The 23,084-nt window shown below is 33.6% G+C and overlaps 1 protein-coding gene and 1 long non-coding RNA gene across 4 annotated transcripts; both read right to left on the bottom strand.

The window, feature by feature from the left end:
- Positions 1-48: 48 nt before the first annotated feature.
- LOC111388388 (putative pentatricopeptide repeat-containing protein At3g01580) lies at positions 49-1,994 on the bottom strand. Its single transcript, XM_023013074.1, has one exon. It carries the CDS (start codon positions 1,852-1,854, stop codon positions 253-255), a length of 1,602 nt encoding a protein of 533 aa, XP_022868842.1. The 5' UTR covers positions 1,855-1,994; the 3' UTR covers positions 49-252.
- Positions 1,995-7,229: 5,235 nt separating this feature from the next.
- LOC111388352 lies at positions 7,230-12,383 on the bottom strand. 3 transcript variants are annotated; one of them, XR_002701553.1, is made up of 5 exons: positions 8,675-12,383; positions 8,522-8,580; positions 8,326-8,397; positions 7,789-8,198; positions 7,230-7,464 (listed from the first exon to the last, which is right to left on the bottom strand). It is a non-coding gene; the product is annotated as an uncharacterized LOC111388352 (long non-coding RNA). The 3 variants fall into 3 exon arrangements; XR_002701552.1 differs by lacking the exon at positions 7,230-7,464 and having other exon boundaries at positions 7,679-8,198; XR_002701554.1 differs by lacking the exon at positions 7,230-7,464 and having other exon boundaries at positions 7,679-8,195.
- Between the last annotated feature and the right edge of the window lie 10,701 nt (positions 12,384-23,084).

Below are 23,084 nucleotides of genomic sequence, written 5' to 3'. Positions count from 1 at the left end.
TTCTCCTTATATTCGTTCTGGCAGTAGCATGTTTGCCTAGTAAATAAGTTGATTTTAAAATAATAAATATTTTATTGGTCAAATTTGAAATAAGTTACTTTTGACAGCAAGTGAAGACTTACATTCAAAAACGTAATATTTTCACAGGTAGAAAAAATTTAAACTATCTAAACAATTTTTGGTTTAAGAGACTTTTACTTATTTTCAAGAATTTCTGCTTTTGTTTCGATTATCATGCCTTTCAGGAATTCCTCAATCTATCTCAGTTGAACTGAAACCTGGTTCCTTCTTCAATTTTCTTGATCTCAAATATATTCTAGTACTTTTCGCATCATCCCAGTTTCCAGCTAAAGCATACATGTTTGAGAGCAATACATACTGCCCCACATCATTAGGTCTCGACTCGAATAGTTTTCGAGAGATCTTAATTCCCATCTCGACGTTCTTGTGAACCTGACAAGCACTAAGCAAGGCACTATAAATGTCTGGGTGCACATCCATCCTCTTCATCAGTGCATAAGCATCATCTAGTCGTCCGGCACGAGCAAGAAGGTCGATTACACACACATAATGCTTTAAACTAGGAACTATAGACCAATTCGCAACCATTTGATTAAAAATTTCAAGCCCTTGATCTACAAGTCCAGCATGACTACAAGCACACAAGATAGAAACCATGGTTGACCCATCTGGGATTAGACCTGAACCCTTAATCTTCATAAACAGATCAATTGCAAAATTTCCATAGCCATTCATTCCATAACCAGATATTAGTGCATTCCAGCATACGATATCCTTCTCTTCCATCCATTCAAAGTATCTTTTCGCGTCCTCCATATTTCCACAATTAGCATACATGTCTATAATAGACGATCCTACAAATACATCACTTTCAAAACCGGCTTTTATCACCAGAGCATGTACCCTCCGGCCGTGCTGCAAAGCTCCTGAACAGCTGCAACCGGAAAGGATACTGACCAAAGAAACAGAATCCAGCAAAATCCCGTCCACTCGCATCATCTTGTTCAAATGCTCGACTGACCTTTTCGATTCTCCACTTTTCGTAAACCCTGACAACATCAATGTCCAAGCAACCACATCCTTTATGGGAATCTCATCAAATACACAATAAGCATCGCTAGCAGAATTACCACTTATATACATTTGCATCAAAAAAGTTCTAAGCAATTGATCATTCACATATCCACTTCTGATTATCAAGCCATGGACTCCAGTTCCTACTCGAATATCTTCCATGCTCAAACAAGCCGAAACTAAGCTCATCATGGTAAAAACATCGGCATAGAATCCTTTTCTCTTCATCTTTTTGAATAGAGATACTGCTTCATCCCCAAATCCATTATCAGAATAACCTGAAATAATCACATTCCACGACACCACATTCCTTACAGACATTTTGTCGAACACATATCTAGCAACACTTGTGCACCCAAATTTTGAATACATATCAACAAAAGCTGTTTCCACAATAATATTGTCTTTGAATTTCTTCCTAATCCAATAGCAATGTACTGATTTTCCCATCTTGGCAAATCCCAATTTCCCAAAAGCTGGCAAAACACTCGCTATTGTTAACTCGTTTGGCTTAATTTCTTTAATAATCATCTCATGGAAGGCCTCAATAGCTTCAATATAAAGGCCATTTTTTGTGAACCCTGATACTAAAACAGTCCAAGAAACTAGATTTTTATACAAAATTTGAGAAAATATTATCTGGGCTTTGGCCATAAGCCCACAAAAAGCATATGAATTTACCAATCTGTTGCACAAAAAAATATTGCCAGAAACACCAGAGGTGATTATGTGGGCATGAACTTGCTGCAGAGGCTTCATTTCTCTGAGTCCTTGAAAAATTGAAGTACGTAACCTTTTGGTTGAATAATTATAGAATATTTGACGAGAAAATTTTAAATTCAAGAAAAGTAATGTTTTTTGGCGCCAACAGTAACGGTAAGGTACTCTGCAATGGCGGTTCATTCTTTCTCCGTTTTACTCGATAATGAGTGAAAGCTGGAAGTATATTGAAGACGAGAACTTTACAATTTTTTTTCAAAATAAATAAAAATAAAAATGAAGAAGAATTTTTACAGATGCTTGCACACAAAGAAAATACTCAAATAACCAACAAGTCTATTGGGTAAAAATTGTTGTGCTGAGAACATTTTGGATAAATATATATGTATCGAAAATGGGTTATCGAATTGATGCCCTACTCTCACATGCGTGCGGGCCTTGCGTGCATTTAAAAATTCCAACTTGTGGGACCCGCCCTCCTATTGTGAGTGTAGGTAAAATATTCGGTAAAAACGTGTACGTAAATGTAGTATTGTCCGAACATTTTTAACTCACTTTTTACAAAGACTTATGTAAAGTTTTATTTCTTTAATTAAGTAATTTTAAAGATTATCATATAATAAACAGACTAAGTTTCTTTGGAAAATGTTAAACAAAATAAGTAACTTAAAAATAAAATTGATGTACAGCCTAACAATATCATTCCAACCCATGAACAAATATCCGCAACATTATGTTAATGATGCAAAACATTATTAATTAATTTCCATTTTTATTTTTCATTTTTGAAGAATTAAAAATAAAGATTGTTCAGAAAGGGGGATTGAAACCTTAATAAAAGAGTAATATTATTGACAGTGACAGGGGTATTTTTCTATGTTGTCCACATCTATGTTTGCGTTCGAATGTTATTCTCTTACGTTAAAAATTGGAAAGATTGCAGTGGAAATCAAAGAAAAACCTTTTTTATTTTTTATTTTTTTAAAGGCCAGATTTACCAACAAGATTTTCAAGGTCATTTTGCCCTTAGCTACTGTCCAGCTGAAACTGGTAAGACATGCTTTGGTGCATTATTTATGCTTGGCAGCATTCGCAAAGGCTAAAAAAATCATGGCTGGATACACGAACTAATCAACGGCAATAAACATTAGGGGGGTAAGTAGTCCGATTTTATCAGTTTTTGACAAATTTTCAAATCAAAACGTTTAAACCGATTTGAAAAAACTCAAACTTAAACCAAACCATTTTGAACGGTTTGAAAAAAACTCAAATCTCAACCTAGCGGTTTGGTCCGATTTTAAACTGCCGGTTTCGTCGTCTATTTTTTTGTCTGCCTACTTTTATGACATTAATTCTCCGAATTCAATATATATTTATATTTTACTAGCAATAAATCTAAAACAATCTAAACTCTTGTTTAGACCAAATTTTTGGGACAAAAAATGAAAATTTGGACTATTATCCCACAAGTCCAACCGCATTTGTTGACCTGTTGTTTCATGCGTGGGACCCAACCTCCTCTCCAATGGTTAATTTTCTCATTATGATAACATGAAAAATATGGCTCGAATAGGGGCTAAATATATCTACTATAAATATAAATATCTACTAAATTCAAAGTGAAATTACAACAAATAAATAAAAACATAGTTTTTTTCATTTTTGTTCACATTTTTTAGCCTAATGACGTTATGATAACGTTACAATACAAGTTTACTAAACGAGATATAATGCCCAAAAAAATAATGATATCCAACAAGATCTCGTAAACATCATATTAGAAAAAAAATGTTACTGCTTAGACAAAGAGAATAACCAACCACAATAATAAAGCGGTTGTTTATAATATTTAAATATAACAATTACACAAGCTTACGTTTGTATGATGTTACGAAGCGCATTTAGTTTCAGATTTTTATCTCAGTTTGCTAAAAAAAAATTATTGATTTGAAACTTTATTTGTAGGAAATATTATCACCGAAAGTCTAGGATCTCTTTGTCTTCGATTTGGTGTAATGGACTACAATTCAACTTTGAATAGGCGTAAAAAATCTGAAGAAAAAGTGTGTGTGGTGTCGGTGGCTCAAGACTGTGTCGGGTGTCGGCTAGAATTCATCTGAATTCTGAAGAGGAAAAGAGCTTTTGATAGATTATGTTAGTTTTGAAATTATTAGATATAAATTAAGACTATTAGGTAATAATAATATATATGTATTAGAAAATTAGAAATTGACAAAAATATCCACAAATGACAAAACTATTGAATTTTACATATTTGGATGAATTTTCAAAGAATTTCATTTTTTATTTTTTTATTTTTATATATTTTTTCTGGTCCGATTTGGTTTTAAACCGCAATTAAAATTCTCAAACCTAAACCAAACCATTTTGACCGTTTGGTTTGGTTCAAAACCATTTCGTTGATTGGGTCCACGTGACATCAAACCAACGGTTTCTAAAATGCGATTTCGGTGCGATTTTTCGATTTTTGTTTACGGCCCTAATAAACATGCGTATTTGAGCTGATCGACATCAATGAACTACCTCTGCTAAAATTTCGTATATTTTGTGAATATGAGCACAGGCCTGAAGTGAATTTAACTTGATTGAATTAAGCAGTAGACAAATTTTACAGTTGACAGTGGAATTTTCTTTTTGATTTTGCATACTTATATGTTGAGTTTAACTATTTATATTAAGTTATATAAAGAGAAAATTTAAACTTATTTTGGATTAAAATTCCACATCAATGTTTATGACTTTTAAACAGGTCATATAATATTCCATTAATGTTTGTAGTCAATACTTTGTAGGTTGTTCTATATAGGGGAGAGTTTACAAAAATATCACGAAAAATGAAAGTTTTAAAAAATTTGTCATTTTACTTTATGTGAGCAAAAATGTAATTTTTTGGGGTGAAAAATCCAAATTATCTTTAATGACACATTTTTAGTAGCATTTAATGCTTGATTTGAAGGAAAATCATTGGTTTGATATGATGATTTCTATATACAAAACATGGATAATATGATTTTATTTATTAATATGAATTTTTGTTAATAAAAAATGATAAAAGAAATTAAAAAAAAAACTACAAACCCTAACTTTTTTCATCTTCTTCATTTTTATTGATCAAGAAGACATTTCTGTTGCATTCTTCATCTATTTTGAGAGGTTAGCAATTACAAATCATTTATATTTTACTCTTATAGTTTTTTGTTTTGTAAATGTTAAATACAATATGGACATATTTATTTGAAATTTTTTAAATTATTATGCATTGATTTTTTTGGTTTTGGAATCCTTCACAAAATATCACTATCACCATTAAGGTTTTGCGTAATTTCTTCCGATCAAACCAAACACTGTTTTAATTAAATGTCTCTTTAATGACAAAGTCAATTTGACCTTTTCATTTTGTGATTTGGTAGCTCAATAGTAATGACCACACTTAATGTGCCGTGCTGAAGAAGCCTAAGTTCCACCCACTACCGTCTGCTTCCAGACATTTTCGACAGTTCAACTATTGAATTTGATATTTACAAACTGTAGGGTTAGACGTTTGAAATGTCGAACACGACATTTACAAACTGTCGGGATATATAGTTTTACTATCAATTTGGACACTTCAAAACGATGGAAACCCTTGATTTGGCCTTTTGCTATTGTACGGATTTACGTATTAGATAGTGCTACTTTCATGCTGTTAAATACCAACATATTGATTCTGGATTCTTACCGTTGCAATCCTAACATTTCATGTATGAATAATCATTTAAAATTCATCGTATCCCATGGGGGAAACTTTGTTCATGCGGATGACAAATGAAAGTGGAAATGAGACAAAACCACTTCCACTCAGGTGCCGACAAGCATACCGTAGCCGAACTTCTGTTAAGGTTGAAGGACAAAGTTGGTATTCTTGATCCACGTACTCAAATTGAATTGAAGTTTAAAATCCCTAACTTGAATATACCTCCAACCGAAATACGCAACGATGAAGACTTAAATTGGTGGTAAAAGTGATTGTCAAATATAATCCTGAAAATGCTCCCCTATGCATTGTACATTTCGAACTTACGTTATTAATTTATTGTTATTATTATATGCTAACAAAAAATTGGTTGATATGTTCCGCAAGCAAAGTATCGATCCATTAGCACAAAACAGGATGAATACGTTATTTTCATTATAAATTTAGCAGATCATTATGGTTTCACTAGCTTCGACTGACAGTTTGTCGAAATGGAAAATTAATTTTCATGAGATGACATTCATAAGCAAAACACCAAAATTACGTCCCGACAGTTCATACGTCGTTTTCGACAGATGATTTTTGCAATTCTCGACAGTTGGGAACAATAATGACTTCCAAAAATACACTACTGCGATTACTTGTTATGGACATGTTGTTGCTGCATGTATGTATAAGACTCGATCACCCCTACCACAAAATACTATACATAATTTCCTACAAAAGGGCCATTTATTGAACACTAATATTGCTATCTTCATTTTATGCTTCTCCCCCACTTTCTCCATCAGAATCGTCTGAACATATGACAATTATTTTTGGAGGTGGAAGGTGAGTCAACCACTCATCTGAGTCGAACGGTGATTGGACCGGACCCCTGACTTCGAAGACTTGATCGAGCACGCTATTTGGTGACTTAGATTCTGCACTTGACACTTCGTCGAATTCAACACCATGGTGCTCAATGCTTACCTCCTCATCGTTCGAGGATAAAACGATGGAAAATTTAGCGGCCGAACCCAGTATCAACGGATGCATATTGGAGTTGAATGATTAATTGCTGGAGGTGGATGAACCCATTATCTTGTATCAACTAACTATTTCAATATGAGAATCTCACAAGAGCTTCTCTAGTCTTTCAAGGGGTGGATTATGAACATAAACTCGTGCATTGCTATTTATAATGAACTTGTTGGAGGATGGTTAATCAAGGTCAATTAGTTTCCAACTACCAACTTATCTTCATCACATCTCAAATTTAATTTGATAGACAATTGGTGTGATGCCTTGAACCACAAAGTGTACTTCTATTGGTATCTATTCACTATCATTTCCTCATTGGTGTTTTAAAGGAGAAACTTATAAAATGCACCAAATTCTATTTTTTCAAAAGCGAGAAACTTATAATCTCTAGAATTTCCATTTATAAACTACGATCCGGATATTTGTCAAACTTATAATTTCCATTTTTTCAAAAGCGAGAAACTTGTAAAATGCACCAAATTTCTCATTTTTCGAAAGCCAGAAACTTATAAAATGCACCAAATTCTATTTTTCAATTGGATACCAGTTTTAATCTCTAGGTCGAATGAGTTCAAAAGCAAGAAACTTACAAAGTACGCCAAAAATAGTTTTCGTACCAACATTTTCCGTACAAAATCCATATAGTTTCTTTAACAGTGAATGTCACTTAAACATAACGAACATTTCCCAAAAAATAAATATACAATAATGTAAAACAAAATGTTCCTCCATACATTCTCCCCAGTCACCCGAAGTGGAACATTGTCAACGTCGCTCTTTCTTTGACAAGGACATCGATTGGTTCCACCTCCCATTACAACAAAAACGTGTCGATCAACACTTTGTTGCTTGTTCAGGTCATAAGTACGAATCTGCACATAGGCCGTCATACATAAGTAAAATGAGTATTTCAAGACAGCACGTAGAAAGCAAGGTGAAGAAATGCAGTACCATTCAAGCCCATGCTATTTTTATACCTCACAAAATGACAAAACGTTTGCCAGAATTTCAAAAAGGTGTATAGAGTTTGTGATTCAATCCATTTGCATTATAAACTGTATTGGAGTAGAGTTTTATTGCATCCAGTACGAGCTCAATAAGTACAATTATAAATTAGGTTCCAAATATCATGGCATTTAAGTTATCAAATGCAATTGTACTACCGAAGTGTGCCAAAACAAAAAAGAATTGCTCACTTATTTTTTCGCTCTCTTTGCAGTCCCCCTTGTTTACAGAGTCTTAGTAGACGGTGTAGGATATCGTAGGCGTGCAGATCGCCGCATCTTTGTGATATGTGGCTTATCCCCAGGCACAGCTGTGGTGGCATTCACCGGCATTTCACTCGCACCACTTACAAAATATTGCAGAGGGCCCTAAATGTTTAACCGAAATTTGTACCACTGATCGTAACCAATCAGATCAATGTTTTCCCACAAGAAACTTACCATCCCCCTCCGCCATGCAGCTAGCGAAAGCAATTGGGTCCTGCTCAATATTTTCCACACCAGCATGGGGAAACTTCCTCGTTGCCACCGTCCCTTGAACCAACAAAAGTTTTTCGTCGTCGTCGTGTATGGGTGGCTGGGGTCCATGCCGCCTCCGCCTGCTATTACAAAACAACATACTCAATATTAAACTCCAATGTGTAGTTCAGTAAGTCTAGCGTGCATACTTGGGAATGACGAGACTCTTTACTACGAAACAAAATTGGACGAGATAATTAACGCGCATACCATTCTCCTCTTGCATGTCAATTCCCATCTCTTCGTCATGGTTGTCAAGCGATGAGTGGTGGCCTCCTCCATCTGCAATAAATGGACAATTACATTGAAATGAACGAGCACAATATTTGACACCAATAAGTATACAATAAATCAACATTGCAATATTTGACATGAATGAGCTCAATAAGTGTACAATAAATCATACTTTATGCGCATACGGTTCCGCACAAAATGTGTCAGGGTCGGTGTCGCCTCCCTGTACGTCTAAGTCACAGATCCATTGTTTATGAAGATGTCAGTGACCGGGGGTCAAGTCAACATTCTCATAAAGAAATGTAGTATGCATATTATAAATTACCCGATTTTCTAGACTCGGGGTCTACAGTAGCCGCATGTGAAGTGAACAATATCTGTTTGTATGTATCAAAACATGAGCTGTTGGATTAATTGGGTAGAAAACTGGAGATCGAGAACCTCAGCTAAGAACTTGAGGCATGAGTTGCGGAAGTTGGCCTGTTATCGCTTGTCAAAATGCTCGATGACTGTTTTTATGTACCGCAGATTGCTTCTCTGTGATATGTAGCCCCACAGTCGTGCATTCTCCGGAGCAAGAGACTCGAAATCCATGTCAGTAAAGACAAAACAATAAATGAATGCGTCAGACCATAATATAATACTTTTAACCGCATGTAGACCAAAAATCACAAGTATGCTGTGAAGTGTCTATCAAAAATTCCACCCAAATACAACAAGTGGATTGCAAGTGAAAGTAAGGTTTTGACACACGTAACATAAACATTGAAACAAAAGATATGTCAAGCATCGATCAAGATTTTCACCGAATGCATACAACTAGTATCACCCATATTACTTCAAGTCAACCTTTACAAATTTACTAATATAAGATCGAAATTAATTCAAAACACACTAAGTTGAGGCAAGGACTGAACTGTCATTCCTAACATTTTATCTATCGATAAGTTCATTTGTTGAGAATTACTGAGGTTAATTGTCGAGAACGATAGTTCAGCAACAACTGTCGACAGATAAACTGTCGGGAGATCTATTCTTTTCCTTCCCACATAGGTATTATACAAAAGATTTTCACTCCATATTCAAGTAGAACGAAACATTAAATCCACAAGTATGCTGTCAGGTATAAAGGTGTCAATCGAGATTTCCACCTAAATGCAACGAATACTACCTACAACAGATGGATTGTAAGTGAAAGCAAGGTTTTGTCCACATCACTAAACTGATCGATTCTCTAGTTTAGTCCAATGATTTTGATGACTTTTATCCACTCCTAAAGTCTATCAATAACATGATGTCAAATCTCATTTGGAGATTAATAATGTTTTCACCATTGATGCTAAAATGTCATCATATGTGATATATATTTGGATAAACATGTAAGTTCAATTAAATGTGGTGCTATGAGACCTATTTATTGGACATATCATGTACTGCCACATAAAAGTATGTTTTAGTATCTACGGTATTGTATAGCATTACTCTTTGAAGATAGATGAAACCAAAAACAAAAACAAAATGAAATTGTCTATATACTATAGTAAACATAAAAAGAACATATATCTAGTTCCAAATTGCTTATAAAACTTATTACAAGAAAAACATGAAAAACACGTAGGTGAAATTCGTTATAAGAAGTTATAACATTCCAATTTCAGTGCAAGGATCAATGTGTTTGTGTAACTTTGTTCTTTGAAAGGTCAAGGATCATGTGTCTGTGTAACATTCGTTAGAGTTCCAATTATCTACTATAGTTCACATTTTCAATTGACTCCAACAGTTAAATAAGATATAAAGCAGATAGACAAGTGACTAGAATATTACAATTTCGATTATAATGTCAAAACTTTTCCTTGAAACATATTTCTCTTTATGTTAACTTTAGAGTTTGATACTAGTGCTTTATTACTAATGCATAAAATATGATTTCAGATAATATTGTTTCTCAATAAGAAATTTCTTTAGAAGTCTAAAAGATAAAGACATATAAATATATCTAATTTTGCACAAGCCAAAACACATCCCGGCAATAGGCTGGAGCCTGCATAAGAGTTATGCAATTAAGATTTTTAAAGCGGGTCTTAAAACAAGATACTAAAGAAACAAATCAATTATGCATTTCTATAACCACAGATAACCAGAATTCGTAAGCAAGAGATAATTTATGTGAAAAACAGAGGATTGTGTAATCATGATATTTTTAAAGTACAAAGGAAGATTTGATAAATGTTGAAAGCAAATTACCTTATTCATTAACCTATCATCCATTACAGAACTATTAATTCTCTTAAACAGCTCAAATAATGCTTCAACTTCACTAACACTGACTGCAGAAAAATAAAATCCCACGTATTCAGGTTTTGACTTAAAAAATCCCGAGGAAAGCATCGAGATAACCTATCACAGCAACAACCTCAGATGACAATGAATGAGTGTTGACTCGAAAGCTAAGTGAAATAATTTTTATTGTCAAGTGTAAATAAAATATTTGTTTAGCTTGTTAATATAAACCCTAAAGAGATTTTAAGGCGTAATGTATTAATAACTTTACAAATTTTGATTAAATGCAACGAACAGGCAAGTCACAGCTCATTATAAAAAAATACAATACAATACAATACAAATGCTAAACTACAAAAAGGATTGTGCAGTAATTCCTATTTCCCTAAAAATCGATCATAACCCAACAAATAAAGATCAATAAACTATATTTTCTTGTTCGTTACGGCTGATTGGCAGCGACAAGATTGTATTTTCTTGGTGGAACATAACAGAGTAGATATTATGAAAAGCTAATGGAGAAGAAGAAACCAAACCTGGGGAAGAAAGTAAAACGTGGGGAAGAAAAAGAAAACGACGATAGATGAAAAGGACAAGGGAAAGGAAAGGAAAATTATCGAAAATGAGTGACATCGACAAGGACGGAGCCACGAAAATTATTTAGTGTGGGCACAATTTAAAACTTTAGATGGTCAAATTTTGAGATTTTTGCTAGGCAGCCTAGGCTTCTCCTAGTCAGTGTATAAAATATCTAGCTACAAGAATAGTTCGTAAACAATACTTATTCATTAGTTAATCATTTTTCACAATAATAATCCCTCAAGCTTTTCTCATAATAAGAATTCCAACAACAAAAATTCCTCAACCTCCGGCGTAACTAGATTTACAAAGACAAGGCAAAGATTTGACAAGCACATATTTTACATGATATAATTTTAGCAAAACATAAACCTTAATTTCATACACAAACAACAGACCTATCGCTAGTTTCTCATTTTGTTTACCAACAAAAATCACAAGATCACACCTATTTTTCGCCAATGTTATTAAGAATAACAATATCAAATTCAAATTCAAATTAAATTATATGTATGTGATGGAATGGAGATTCACAGAATGTACTTGGTACTAGTCGGAATAAGTTGAAATAGAGCATAATCAAGATGTGTTCTTGACTCCATGATCTAACAGAAATGCAAAAGCTCACAAAAACACACACTGAGAAAATTATTTATTGAACGCTATTCTAAATTTTATAATTTGAAGAATTTGCTGAAATTATTTTTGGGATTTCTATTTATTTCTATTAAACGTTATGATTCATTTCCATTTCCACTTCCACTTCCACAGAAAATTAAAAATGCTGCAATAACCGAATTCCGACAATTACGCATAGTACTAAACTAGAATTTTAAAACAAAATATTTCAAAATTCAATTAATCACTATGTATAACAAAATCATAATTCATTCCCTAATGTAAATGGCAAAAAACAAAAACAAAAACAAAAAAGGAACTAAAAAACAAGAAACAAAGAGAGAGACGCTTATAACGACGATAGTGGCGGAGGGTGGAGGCTTGGCGTCGATGACTCGGGGGTAGCAGGTACAACTTACAAGGCTGAAGAAAGCTCGGCATTCAATCATGCCGAAGGTGTGGAGACTGTCGGCTGCGCTTTGAGTACAAACTGGTTCGATTTGGACAAACCAAATGGGGAGAGAGAGAACGTGGGACGTGGCAGGAAGAATAATGGAAGAGAGAGAGAGAGCGAGGATGATTTGGTTTTCAAAATTTGAAAGTTTCTCTCTTCTTTTTTTTTTTTTTTTTTGTGCAAAGAATAAGTATGCCATGTCACTTTCTCTTTCAATTTTGTCAACAGACTTGAGTCATGTAGCATGAAATATTTATTAGTCAAGATTCAATCACGTGGGCCAGAATGATATATAATGTATTGAAATTATTAAGTGGGCTAGAAATGTCCAAAAATATTCAAAAATGACAATTTCGCAAGCTCTTTTAAAAAGTGACATATTTGTAAATGTAAATTCAAATTTTGACATATAGTGTAATTTCCACTTCTTTTCTCTTCTCTTAGTTAGATCTAGATAAATTACATGTCATCTAAAATTTGAACATCAGAGATATGTTGGGAATCTATTTAACATGCGCAGCGAAAAATTATAACAGATTTCGATTCACACCAAGAATCGTCTTTGTGTTTAGATAGAAATTATGATAAGATTGTACATTTTTCAGATCTGCAAACTTCTTTACTATTCTTTTCATTCCAACAAATTTTATTCGCCACCCACAGCTGTCCAATTGTCCAGCCTCCAATGGTGATCCACTCAGAGAACAAGATTGCAGCTGCCAGGGTTTTCTCCTCTTCTGCTAGCAAGAATAATTATGAGAAAAACCATATGAATTGAAAACCCTACTCATGTATTTATATAAGCCCAAACGGGCCTGGTCCGGTCCAGTCCAATATTTAATTAATCCATTTAATTAAATCTGATCCGTGAATTAATTAATCCAATTAATTAATTCGAGTCTATAAATAATCAAACCAATTAATTAATTTATCCAGCGATTGTTAAATTAATTAATTGACAAATTGTAATCTTCCAATTCTCTTTTGTGTGCGACCCATCAGGTTCCCGATCACGATGCCTAACGACGTGAAATATTATTTTGATCTAATCAAAATTGATAAATTAAAACACTCTTTTAATATATCACCAATTCACACTCGTCATCCCAGATTGACATCTAGCAATGTGTCGGGGCAATACATGTGACGGGAAATGTCATGTGGTATGATAAAACCAAACTCATTCGTTTACCGTGAAACTATAATCCATTCGTCAATATGATCCGATCAATTACGAGATATGGAGTTGTGTCAATCCCGAATATCGATCATATCTTTCACTCCACAATTAAATCAATATAAGTTGAAAACTCCTTTTCGACTTATGAGTATACCTTGACCAAGGATTTCATCATCGACTTAATTGAATGAAATACAGATCATAATCTCCTACTATCTAAGAGTGACGAATCATTTATTGGTCAATCACAGCCTTCATACGATTCTTGACGTACTCGAACGATGTGGTATTAGCGACCATTTGCAGAGCAACATCCAATACCGTCAAAATATGACTGTCTTCATATCAGATACCATGACGACCTCAAGTCAAAGGACCAATTCCACTACCGAACGTTAGAGATTAACCACTGACACTCAGACAGTTATCCATGTGGAATCTCTCGACGGGTCTCCAATGTTTTGTTCTATAACAAAACATCCACATATTCATTTAAGTGTCACTACACTTTAACTTGTGAGATCAACTACTTACTTCACAAGTAAGAAATGCCACACATGATGGTCTATCTGTAATAACGATATCCGTATCTCGTTATTACTTACAACCACGAACGATTTAAGATTCAATCATATGTAATTTGTATCTCACAATCACAACTCCTTGTGATTAACAAATTACGAAAATTTGAATATACGGACTCTATTATTTATTTAATTGTCTATTAATTAAATAATAGATCTACCATTAAATTATATTAATTATATATAAAAAGTATTTATGTCCAAAGTTGATTGGACCTAGGGCATAATATTTACAAACTCCCACTTGCACTAGATCCAATCACTTATGTATCCAATATCATAAGTCTACATGACGATCATGTTTATGCTACGACAACTCCTTGTCAGTAGATCTGCAATATTGTTAAATGTGGAAATTTGTTATTCTCTTTACGTCATTTCTATGTATTATCTCTCTGATGAAATTATACTGCCTTAATACATGTTTGAATCATTGATGAGATCTTAGTTCTTTCGCTTTCGCAATGGCTCTATTGTTATCACAATACAATGGCATGTGATCAACAATATCAAGAACTACTCCAAGTTTATTTATGAACATCATGATTCAGATTGCAACTATTTGCTACTTCTAAAGTAATCATGTATTAGGTTTCTACTATTGAATCAACGGTTGCTTCATGTTTGGAACCTTTCCAACATTCCGCTTAAAAGTAACCGATTTCTCCATATGAAATCTTCTCAAGATTTCATCTATGTAAATTGGGATGAGTTAGGCAATTTTCTAGATCTATCTCTATAGATCAAGTTACTTCTCCCATATCGTTCATGAATAAATCCTTTAACAACCATTATTTCAACGAGTGAAACATAGGGATGTCGTTTTCTATAATATTAGGAATACGACAATGCTCCCACTATCTTCTTGTAAACACACAATTCTTCAAATTTAATAAAATCAAACACTTTGACTTTTTCATCAAATCTAAGATTTCAGTTTCAAGAGACTTCTCTTAACCCATAGTCACGATATGCAACTGTTGCAAGCAAAACCCGAATGAATTTCAGCAAAGCTATGGGAGAAATGTTTCACCAAGGTCGACATTTAACCTTTACTTTTAGCCTTGCTTTGTATATATAGATATTCTCATCCATATCGACCTTTTCCTTGCAAATTATTTACAAAAACTTATGGGTTTTATTTCATCAGGAGGCTTGACCAAGGTCCAAACCTTGTTCACATACGTCGAGTTCATCTCGAGTTTTATGGCCTCTGGCCGTCCCTTTTAAGTCAACACTTGACTTTATGTTGGTGCAACTAGCAGGTTCATTATCCTGAATTAGTAATACCTGATTAGTAATCATAGATTCGCACCTTCTCAAAGGTCGAATGATCCTATTAGATTCACATAGAGATGACATGTCCTCAGGAGTCTTTACTTCCTGATCAAGAGTATGTCCCATATCAGATATGAAATCAAACTCGAATTCATCTACTTGGCTAACTATATTTGTGGACTCTTGAACTCTTTCATGTTCTATTTTGCTCCCACTATCCTCCCTTAGAGTAAATATTTTCTCGAAGAAGACGATATGTCGTAAGATGAAGACTTTCTTCACAATAATATAATTTATATTCAAACACCTGGTTTGAATATTCCACAAATATATATTTATCGGATTTTGTCTCAAACTTATCCAATTCAAGGCGCTTCAAATAAGTGCCATGGCCCCAAACTTTCATATGAGATAAATTGGGACTACTGCCTTTCCATAACTCGTACGAAGTTCTGTTAACCAACTTAGGTGTGACATGATTTAGTGTGTTGCACACTGTAATCAATGCATAACCCCAAAACAATTTTAGGAGATTTGCATGACTTGTTATTAATCGCACTATATCTAATAGTTAACGATTTCTCCTTTCAGATACACCACTATGCTGTAGTGTATATGAAGGAGTCCACTGCAACATAATCTCATTCTCTCTTAGATAATCTATATTTTATTTTTAAGATATTCTCACTTGATCGAATCTTAATGTGAGGATATTTTTACCTATTTGTTTTTTTACTTCTAGTTTGAATCCTTTGAACTTTTCAAGAGTTTCATGTTTGAGTTTTCATCAAGTATACATGATCATTGATGAAATAAGAGAAACATTACCTGACATTAATTGACACGAGTCCATATACATCACTATGCATTAGACCAGTAATTATGCTGACATTTCTTCTTTCCAAGTAAAAGAAGATTGTGCCAGACATGCATAATTTGTACTTGTCAAAATCAATTAATCCCAAGTATACATCTCTGTGTAATTTTGGAATTGCTTTTCATCTATATGACAAAGTCTGTCATGCCAGATTTAGGTAATAATTAGATTATTAAATTATTCCTTATAATTTCTATACTCATTATAGAATCCTTAGTATTAAAAAATATAAACGTCGTTTTGTAATTTACCATAGCCATTAGGATCTTTATCAAGATAAACAAGAACAACTATTGTCCTTAACATTAAAATAGTTCATGTCCGAACATGAAATTCATTTTAATGTTCCAGCTATGGTTGGTATAAAACGACATTTCTCTAATTCCAATACTAAACCAAAAGGCAATGGCAAGAAGTATGCCCTTACAGACAATGCAGCAACCTTTACTCATCTTCAACGTGTAGGTCAACTTCTCCCTTTCGTAGTGGTCGACTTCTATTTAGTTTTTCTATATTTGTATAAATATGAGATTTACATCTGGTATCAAATACCTAAAAAACTCGTGAAGTAGACGGAAGTCACGCAATATTCCTTCCAATAACCTTTCATTCTACAATGAAACCAAGGGTCATTAGATTCGGCATTGTTCTTCGCTTAGACTGTCTTAACCATGTTGGGTGCTTTCTCAAAGCCTCTTTAGACTTCCTCTTAATATCTTTAGAGAAATCAGTGGTTTGCCCACTACCAATTTTGATAAAGGGCTTAACAATTTTAAGCATGTCAAGCAACTTAATGAGTATGCATTCGAACTTATTCATATTATAATTCATAATTAGTATGAGTAACTCTATGACAGAGATTGTAGAGCTAAGTCAATACTTAATTCATAGTTAATGATTGAAATCAGTTGAGACACTTCTCATGTCAATCATCTTCAGTACATGAGGATTGACTGAAGATTCTTTTGTCACTTTGCATCGGTATAGTTGTTTGAAAGTCTCATATCATTCCACACATGATTATTATCATACAACTCTTTGTAATGAAAAATTATGTGTTAACATCTATACTCTCAAGTTGCTTTTGTAACTCATGTGACATAGTTGTAGGTATCACATACGTTGCATTACTATTATCATCACTGCGTTTATCATAGCAGTCACCTCTTCCTTAATCGGGTCATCACCAGATGTCTTTGAAAATGGCTATTTAAGGACAACCAACTTTCTCATGCTTGAAAATAATTCTCAAATTGCAGTGCCAATTAGGAAGATTTAATTTGGTTGTTGGCATCCAATATGCCTCTCAAATATACATTGTTACTCACGATTCAATAAATATAAATGACGAAAAGAAAAAGAATAATATATAAAATGCATCAATTAATTTAACATGAACTTTTATTAAATTAATTATGCTCCCACTGTTTAATTCAAATTTATGACCCTCTCACATAAATTTATGGAGTCCATACTCGACTCCCAGTGGACTGGGATCCCATCTGTTATACTAAGACTTTGAGTGTATTCAACAAACATTAATATGACATTTGGGTAGATATTATTATTAATTGTATCTCCATACAACTCCCGGATCATTAAGCTGACTACTTTTTATCTTCACACATCTTATGTGTTAGCTTAATATGCCTCTAAAATTTATCTCCTTGAGTGTACTCAATAAAAGATAAATTTTAGTTAAGTCGAACCCATCATTCAGAAATATCTAATATTTCATAGTGTCAAACATATCCCTAATAGATCAGCCTTGGGTGTACTTAACAAGTTGAGACGATTTGGGACTCTGATTTTTCACTATAATGATGGAAGACAATTATAAATGTGACTTAATATTTTGTGAAGGGATTTTACATTCAAATGTCTCATCGTAACAATAATATATATTTTATTATACATCTACCATGCAAATAAATATGTATATATATATATATATATATATATGTATAACATAATATAATAGTGTGGACGATTATGGACTTTTACTATCTAGTCTTCCCGAGCCATAAGGAAAACTAGTTGGGCAATTCATAGGAGGTATAACATTGAACAGTATCAATGCACCATCTCCAAGGTCTCCTCCTCCTCTTGTCTTTTCAATTAGTCTAGCTACAACATGTATCATATACTAGTTGGCTCGCAGGACTAAATGAAATTGGACTCGTAGGCCCATAGTAATAATAATAACAATAACGAACTCGCAGGTCCAAAATGACTAAGAGCTTGCAGACCCATAATAATAACAATAATAACGGGCTCGCAGGTCCACAAAACAACAAGAATAAAAATCAACAATTCAACACATCTATATGGTCGAGTCTATAATTATCCACTAATAATACATTCATCACATAAATGTATGTATATATAATATCTAATATTATATCCTAACATGTTTCAAATTTCTAGCAATTAAAATCGTTTAAACTCTTTTAGACTTATAGATCGGAACAATTAAATAATTAATTAATCATATTAATCAATTATTTAATTAGCAGGCATGTTTAATTAAAATCAAATTTTAATTAAATACCGAATTAGAGTCCAACTCTAATTCAACAATTATAGGGAGTGATAATTTAATTAAAATCAAATTTTAATTAAATAACAAAATTGGAGTCCAACTCTAATTCCTAGATCTTAGGGCGAACACGTTTAATTAAAATCAAATTTTAATTAAAACACAAATTAGAGTCTAACTCTAATCATAAATAAAATCTTAGGGCAACACAATTTAATTAAAATCAAATTTCAATTAAATGTCAGATCAGAATCCAATTCTAATTTCAAAAATATAATTGGGTGAATAATTAATTACAATCAAATTTTAATTAAGTATTAAATTAGAGTCCAACTCTAATTTGAATTGAATTAATATTTTAATTTAAGATGAAACTCCTAAATAAAATAAAATTCAATTTAGGGTCAAATTTAATATTTAAGTTAAAATCATATTCTAACGAAAATATAAAAAGTCGTCAATTTTGAATAAAATTTTAATTTGGGTCAAAATAAAAACATGGGTCAAACCCAATTAAAAACATAATTTTAAAACCTATTTAAAATTCAAATTCAAAACCCATTTTGAAATTTGCAAATTGACCCAAGTTTAAAATTAAAAGGTGGTCCTTCAATTAACTTAATTGCGTGATAAGTCCTCCAATTAAAAATTGCAAAGTTACCCTTATCATCTAATTGCAAGTGCCCCCTTTAAGTTTCATAAATTGTAGACCGGATCCCCTTTTAAAAAATTGCAGTACGACCCTTTAGCTTTAATTGCAACCAGGGGTTTACAATTTCATAAATTGCATGTGAAGCCCCCGCCTCCAATCTCTCAAAACCGACTGTAAACCCTAGATTTAAAAATAAAAATAAAAAATCCTTTCCTCTTTCTTCTTGGTGGCGCCAGTCTTAGTACCAAGCAGCCGACGCTGCAGCTATTGTAGCAACAGCGCCTGCTGCCATTTTTTTTTGGCAGCAGCAGCGTCGCAGCGTGCGACGCTACTGCGTGCGGGAGCAGCACCGGCGAGCGGTGTCCAACGTTGACGGCAGTGCTGCCCGATTTTCAGATTCCTTCATTTTTTCCTTTTTATTTTTATTTTTTTTATTTACGAAATTTTAATTTTTATCTCAAAATAGATTTTTGAATATGATAATAAATTTTCTTAATTGCTAGAAACTAAAACATGTATAACAATCAACTTTTGATTGCTCAAAATGTTAAATAATTTCTAACAAACACAAAGTAGGCTCTGATACCACTGTTGGGAATCTACTTAACATGCGCAGCGAAAAATTATAACAGATTTCGATTCCCACCAAGAATCGTCTTTGTGTTTATATAGAAATTGTGATAAGATTGTACATTTTCCAAATCTGCAAACTTCTTTGTTATTCTTTTCGTTCCAGCAATCTTGATTCACCACCCACAACTGTCAAATTGTCCAACCTCCAACGGTGATCCACATAGAGAACAAGATTGCAGCTACCAGGGTTTTCTCCTTTTGTGCTAGCAAGAATAATTATGAGAAAAATCATATGGATTGAAAACCCTAGCCATATATTTATTTAAGCCCAAACAGGCATGGCTTGGTCCAGTCCAATATTTAATTAATCCATTTAATTAAATCCAGTCCGTGAATTAATAAATCCAATTAATTAATTCGGGCTTATAAATAACCAAACCAATTAATTAATTTATCTAACGATTGTTAAATTAATTAATTGACAAATTACAATCTTCCAATTCTCTTTTGTGTGCGACCCATCAGGTTCACGATCACGATGCCTAACGACGTGAAATATTATTTTGATCTAATCAAAATTGATAAATTAAAACACTCTTTTAATTTATCACCAATTCACACTCGCCGTCCTAAATTGACATTTAGCAATGTGTCAGGGCAATACATGTGATGGGGAATGTCATGTGGTATGACAAAATCAAACTCGTTCGTTTACCGTGAAACTATAATCCATTCGTCAATATGATCCGATCAATTACGAGATATAGAGTTGTGTCAATCCCGAATATCGATCATATCTTTCACTCCACTATTAAGTCAATATAAGTCGAAAATTCCTTTTTGACTTAAGAGTATACCTTGGCCAAGGATTTCATCATCGACTTAATTGAATGAAATGCAGATCATAATCTCCTACTATCTAAGAGTGACGAATCCTTTATTGGTCAATCACAACCTTTATACGATTCTTGACGTACCCGAACGATGTGGTATTAGCGGCCCTTTGCAGAGCAACATCCAACACCGCCAAAGTATGACTGTCCTCATATAAGATACCATGACGACCTGAAGTCAAAGGACCAATTCCACTACCTAACGTTTGACACTCAGATAGTTATCCATGTGGAATCTCTCAGAGGGTCTCCAATGTTTTGTTTTATAACAAAACATTTACGTGTTCATTTAAGTGTCACGACACTTTAGCTTGTGAGATTAGCTACTTACTTCACAAGTAAGAAATGCCACACGTGATGGTCTATCCGTAATAACGGTATTCGTATCTCATTATTACTTACGACCACGGACGATTTAAGATTCAATCAGATGTAATTTGTATCTCACAATCACAACTCTTTGTGATTAACAAATTATGAAGATTTGAATCTATGAACTTTATTATTTATTTAATTGTCTATTAATTAAATAATAGATCTGTTATTAAATTATATTAATTATATATATCAAAAATATTTAAGTTTAAAGTTGAGTGGACTTAGGGCTTAATACTTACAAGATAAAGAAAATCTGTTGTTTAAATTACAATACGCTGAGTTGAGCAGGTTCATCTGACAACATTTCTTGTTCCCGTTTCTCTTGATTATTAAATTAAAGCCACATAAACGCGTGGCAAAAATTTATTGGTGCAGAACTATGTAAACAACTAGTTAGGGGCATTAATTCAATTACCCTTTGATCATAGGGTAGTCAAGATCGTATTCTGCATTTGCAGAAAATAGATGGTCAACAAAGATATACGGCGCCCTATGCTGGCAGGATAAGCCATTTTAGCATGATTTTTAGTCCAGCTACTTGATAAATGCAGTATTGACAGAAGATGATTGGATACAAAAACTGACAAATAATTTTGACAATGTAGCCTAAGGTTGATGCAAGGCAATGGTGTATGCGAGAACAACCCTTTTTTTCTGTCTGTCTCTCTCTCTCTTCATTTGTTTAATTAATTAATTAATTAATTTATTTTTTTTTATTTTTTTTGTGGCGTGTGTGAGAACAATCCCTTTTTTTCTCTCCCCTTTTTTGTTGTGCTGTCTTGGGCTGGCAATGTAGGTTACAAGAGTCGAGAAATGTTTCATGCCCTCCTTTTTTCTTTTTAAAATCATTTAGAGTTTCTATATGTCGTTTCACATTTTCTGTTTTTGTTTCTGTGCAACCTAGCCGCCTTCAGCTGGCACGCTACCCAAAGGAGAAACAGACAATGGAGGAGGACACACAAATCACTATGCTCTAATTACACAGTGCGCATGGGATTAAATGCTACATGGATGGGCATAGCCTTGGAAATACTAGTCCCTTTCTTGATTCTACAGAACAGGGCGGGTTGTAAAAGAGAAGAATATGTTGTCGAATTCAAAAGCTTAAGGTCTTAGTGAGTTTCTGAATATATAGTTAAAAACACGAACCAAATGCCCCCCGGGGCACATCCAAGTTGACAAAGAAAGGACAGTGCGGGGCTCGCAACCCCAGCGTGGGGAGTTCGATTCCTGGTTGGAGCAGTTGAGTGTTGTAATAACCAGAGGAAGGGTTGGAGCAGTTTGGTGATGTAATAACCATGAAGAGGCTCTCTTGGGGCCAAGAGTATAAAGGCTGTTCGAACCCTGGTCAACTTGGGCATATCCCGCGATTTATCTCCCTGAACTGCTGAGGGGCCGGAAGTTCAAGGACGAGAATATAGTCTGGCATAAACTAGGACACCTTGTTAATTAGAAAAAAAAAAAAACATGAACCAAATATATCATTATCAGAGATAATCATTACACATACAGAAACCTCAACCATACCCCATCCCATCCCACCCCACCCCAGAGTCAGAGAGAGTTCTTAGGCCATCTCCAACCACAACACCATTGCACCATTTTGCACCATTTTTTGGTGCAAAATTGCTCCAACCCAACACCAAACTTTGCACCATTTTGCACCAAAATGGTGCAAGTGTAAAATGCCAATTTTGCCCTTATTTTACATTTCCTAAATAAATTTGTTGAGGGTATTTATGTAATTTGTGCTATATATTTTTTAATACAATAAATTATTATTATTTTTATTAATATTAATAATTATTTGTGTTTAAAATAAATTTTAAATGTAAGACATAATAATTAAT

The sequence above is a fragment of the Olea europaea genome, chromosome 3 (assembly GCF_002742605.1).
Source record: "Olea europaea var. sylvestris chromosome 3, O_europaea_v1, whole genome shotgun sequence".
Taxonomy (NCBI): Eukaryota; Viridiplantae; Streptophyta; class Magnoliopsida; order Lamiales; family Oleaceae; genus Olea; species Olea europaea.
Note: the sequence above shows the minus strand (reverse complement) of the source record. Positions and strands in the feature narration are given on the sequence as shown.